Raw genomic sequence first — 4,053 nt, forward strand, 5'->3', positions numbered from 1 at the left:
CTAGGTCCATTACTATCTACACTTAATCTATTACTGACAATGTTTAGGAATGAAATCATGATGGCTTAGAGCCGCCGGTAAAAACCTAGGTCCATTACTATCTACACTTAATCTATTACTGGCAATGTTTACAAATGAAATCATGATGTCTTAGAGCCGGTAAAAAACATAGGTCCATTACCATCTATACTTATTTTATTACGGGCAATGAATACTGACGCAAGATCTCGCGTAGCGGAGCAACACATGGTAATATAACTAAACATGTTACTTTATTTTGCACATGCCGTTACCCACCAAATCTGCCTTCTCATCGACCGGCGCACCCGCCTGTGATTAGTAGCAGCAGCCTGCGTAGCGGAGAAACACATGGTAACAGAAATAAAGCGTGTTACTTTATTTTGCATATACAGTTACCCTCAAAATTTGGCCTTCTGAGCGACCCGCGTGCCCCGCGCACCCGCGTGCGCGTGATTAGGAGCAGCGGCCGGCGCGTAGATTAACTCAAAATGCGCGCACGCTCACTATAGCGCAGCCGCTTGCTAAACTATGGCTGCGCGCATTCTACCTTATCCTACGCTCCGGCCACTTCAACCGAGCCAACCTACGCGACTAATTAGGCCGACGCGCTAACCAGGTGAAAGGGCGCGGGCGACGTGGGAAAAGATTGATCGTAACGCTTACGACCAAAACTGTTGGCGGCGCTTTGCTGGCCTTCTCCTAGACAAAAAGATAGTAATGGATTACCATCGCCCTGGTGTCGTTTTGCCAGCCTTCTCTCAGAAAAAAAAAATAGTAACACGTTACCGTTGCCATACTTTAGTTAACAGTCATCCCTCGCACGCCTACACCATCGAAACATCGTAAAAGTGACCCAGCCTAAGTGTTAATTCCTAGCTTTTCAGTAGTAACGATTTACCATCACATACAGTTTTCTTTAAAATAATAAACTCCAGTTACGTTTCGTACCCACGTTCCCATGATTGTGCATTGACCGGTCACTAGGCGGTCTCTATTCTTTAATACCTCGTTCCTATCGACATCCACCGCATCATCACTATCGCCATCCGCCGCCGCCGCTGCCGCCGCCGCTGTTAACTTCCGCCACGACCACGTCCTTCGTAGTCTCCGGTCGACATCCGCGGCCGCCTATAACATCGCTGGTCGCTTGTTCATACTACACATCCGGCAGCCGTCGTTTTCTCCGTCCGTATTTTTGGAGGTAATCCACCTGCTAATCTGATTCTCCCCCGATGGATGCTTTGAGTTTTGACTAGGCGTACATCCCCGTTTCCGGCCGTCCTCCTCACAAGCTCACATGGGCTGCCGGATTTAATAATTTCTTAATTGCCGCGAACCTGCAATCGCTATCTGCCATCCCCTCACCCCCCCTTATTAGTGTGTCAACTTTTCCCCTTTTGTTGCAGTGCAATCTCCTTTTTCTGTACAAATCCTCTGGTACAAATTCTACGCCAAGTTAGTGTAACACATCAACTAATCTTAATTAGTGGTAATCTGAATCCAGTTAACAGGTGGTAGTAATACAACTTCATTTATGGTAATCTGAATCTAATTAAGAAGTGGTAGTAATACAACTTTAGTTCTAGTAATCTGAATCTAATTAAGAAGTGCTAGTAATACAACTTCAGTTCTAGTAATCTGAATCTAATTAAGAAGTGCTAGTAATACAACTTCAGTTCTAGTAATCTGAATCTAATTAAGAAGTGCTAGTAATACAACTTCAGTTCTAGTAATCTGAATCTAATTAAGAAGTGCTAGTAATACAACTTCAGTTCTAGTAATCTGAATCTAATTAAGAAGTGCTAGTAATAAAACTTCAGTTCTGGTAATCTGAATATAATTAAGAAGTGCTAGTAACACAACTTCAGTTCTGGTAATCTGAATCTACATTTTAACACATATGTGCTATTCTGTTTCAGGACAAATGAAAGTCGTTGGCACACGTCCACAGAAGGTCCGAAAAGTTACGATTCAAGACAGTCAAGATGCAGTCACCTATCAATTTGATGATCCACCATTAGTTCCCCCTACGGCTGGGTTGCAAATTACTATCCATCCTACTGCAGCCTCATCATCGGAGCACTCTGTAGCACAAGAAGCGGCTCACAATACAGTTGCAGAGGAGTGTCCGGCACAGGCGGTACCGGGTCAACAAACTAATCCTAATAACACATCAACATCTCACACTTCAACGGGGATCCCCCCGTTGGTTTCACCCATTGTTGCTGGAGGGAACACTTCGGTCGGTTCCAAGAGGTCGGCTGCAACAACATGCAACCGTTCCAACTCCCATCAATATGAAAATGACGATGATGATTTTGACCCCCCGCCACCTAGAACTGCTCTTACCCGGAGGACCGACCCGCCAGTCAAGCGGCCAAAGGTAGCTAAAGCTATATCATCCACCGCCGGTCATAATGTGAGTTTTATCTCAAATGCCCAACTTATTTTCTGTGAGTTTTCAAACTTTGTTTTTGCTGGCCTCAACAATACATTTCATTGTTTTCCAGGGAAACCAACCATCAAAACCGGCACCAACCATTAGGTGCTCACCTGGATTCGTGCTCTCTGCCATTGATCTATTAACCGAAGATCAATATGCAAATGTCAAGGCTACTCCATTTGGTGAAATTCTGAACCTAAAAGCTGATGCTCTTGAGTCCAGGAATTTGCCGGTATTCCTTATGAACAAGACTGACAAGGACACTCTAATAATCAACGTCGGCACTCAAGGTGGACTGAAAATTACCCCGCATGCTGTGCATTGTGTCATGGGCACTCCACTTGGTGGTCGTGACCCATCGGTCTGTTCTGTCACCCAAAAGAATGAGCTGCTTAGACTCAAGAACGAGCTGAGCGTGCCAGTCGATCAGAATATAACCTACAAAACTCTGTGCGACTATATAAAGTTGAAGAGGCCTGATGATTTGTCCACAAGATGTTTCATTCTGATTATATTCAACTAGTTACTCTTTCCTTCCACAAGGACATATATATCTGGTAGGGAGGCTGCTTGGACTGCAGACATTGCTAATATTGGTGCGATCGATTGGTCCAAAGCTGTTGTTGATTACATGAGGGATAGTGTTGCAACATGGCACTCCAAGAAGAACAACAATGGAGTATTGTCCATTTCTGGTTGTGTGCTCTTTTTAATAGTAAGTTTACTACATGTAGTTCCTTTTGTATCTTTAAATTTCCAACCAACAGGAAGTGTCTACAACCTAGAATTTCATTAGTACTACTAAATCTTTATGGCTTCTTCAGATTTACTATTTGGACAATCTCCTGAGTGTCAATATGTTGGATGCGTCTCAAACACCACGCATAGCTTTCTACAACACTGGGAAGATGCAAGCTATCTTAAGTGAGGATAAGTCGAAGAACAAGCCAGACTCGGAGTCATATGGCAACCTACCGGTATGTTTCCCTACCCTATTGCTGCCAACTAGTAAATCTAGCTTTCATAATATCATTACATTAACTCTTTATGGTTATTTCCAGCTTCGGTCCCAGGAGGGTACTTGCTACTTGGGTGTTAATGCCAACGCGACATCAGCAAGCCATGCTCAACCCCATGCCCATTCTGTTCTGTTCATTAGCATGCTGGAGCAACTCAGGGACTGCGTGGATCAACTACCTCAATCGAAGCAGGTTGTGGCATTTGCTGCTATACGGAGGTGTGATGATTCAGTTGCCAAACTACTTGCTGATGTTTCTCTCGAACAACGCAAGGTTGTATCGGAGTTACGCTGCATAATGCTCGATCCTTCGACGTCTTCGCCATCACCTCCAATTCAGAGGGATCCTAAGCCAATTTCTCGTGCTGCGGCACATTTGGATAATGTAGCGGGCAATGTGGACATCGATCACACTACTATCTTTGGCCCCAATAGTTAGTACCATATAATTCTATTTTTGATGTGTTTCTCACCACCACATTACCTAGGGAATAAAACTTGAAAACAAGACATCAAGAAGGGAATTATGGCTCCTGTCACTAAGCTTGTTTATTTTTACCCATTTTCAGAT

At 44.0% G+C, this 4,053-nt stretch overlaps 1 protein-coding gene across 1 annotated transcript; it reads left to right on the plus strand.

Moving 5' to 3' along the window:
- Nucleotides 1-1,130: 1,130 nt before the first annotated feature.
- Nucleotides 1,131-3,921, plus strand: LOC119347468. The gene is made up of 6 exons (XM_037616198.1): nucleotides 1,131-1,222; nucleotides 1,941-2,440; nucleotides 2,532-2,950; nucleotides 3,008-3,179; nucleotides 3,289-3,441; nucleotides 3,526-3,921. Exons 2-6 carry the CDS (start codon nucleotides 1,946-1,948, stop codon nucleotides 3,919-3,921), a joined length of 1,635 nt encoding a protein of 544 aa, XP_037472095.1. The 5' UTR covers nucleotides 1,131-1,222; nucleotides 1,941-1,945.
- The last annotated feature ends 132 nt before the right edge of the window (nucleotides 3,922-4,053 follow it).

The sequence above is a fragment of the Triticum dicoccoides genome, unplaced genomic scaffold, assembly GCF_002162155.2.
Source record: "Triticum dicoccoides isolate Atlit2015 ecotype Zavitan unplaced genomic scaffold, WEW_v2.0 scaffold68699, whole genome shotgun sequence".
In the NCBI taxonomy this organism is placed as follows: Eukaryota; Viridiplantae; Streptophyta; class Magnoliopsida; order Poales; family Poaceae; genus Triticum; species Triticum dicoccoides.

Coding starts and splice junctions, on each gene's coding strand:
- LOC119347468 (XM_037616198.1), top strand. CDS start 1,946: ATGAAAGTCGTTGGCACACGTCCACAGAAGGTCCGAAAAGTTACGATT. Junction 2,441..2,531: donor CATCCACCGCCGGTCATAAT/GTGAGTTTTATC, acceptor ATTGTTTTCCAG/GGAAACCAACCATCAAAACC. Junction 2,951..3,007: donor TTGAAGAGGCCTGATGATTT/GTCCACAAGATG, acceptor TCCTTCCACAAG/GACATATATATCTGGTAGGG.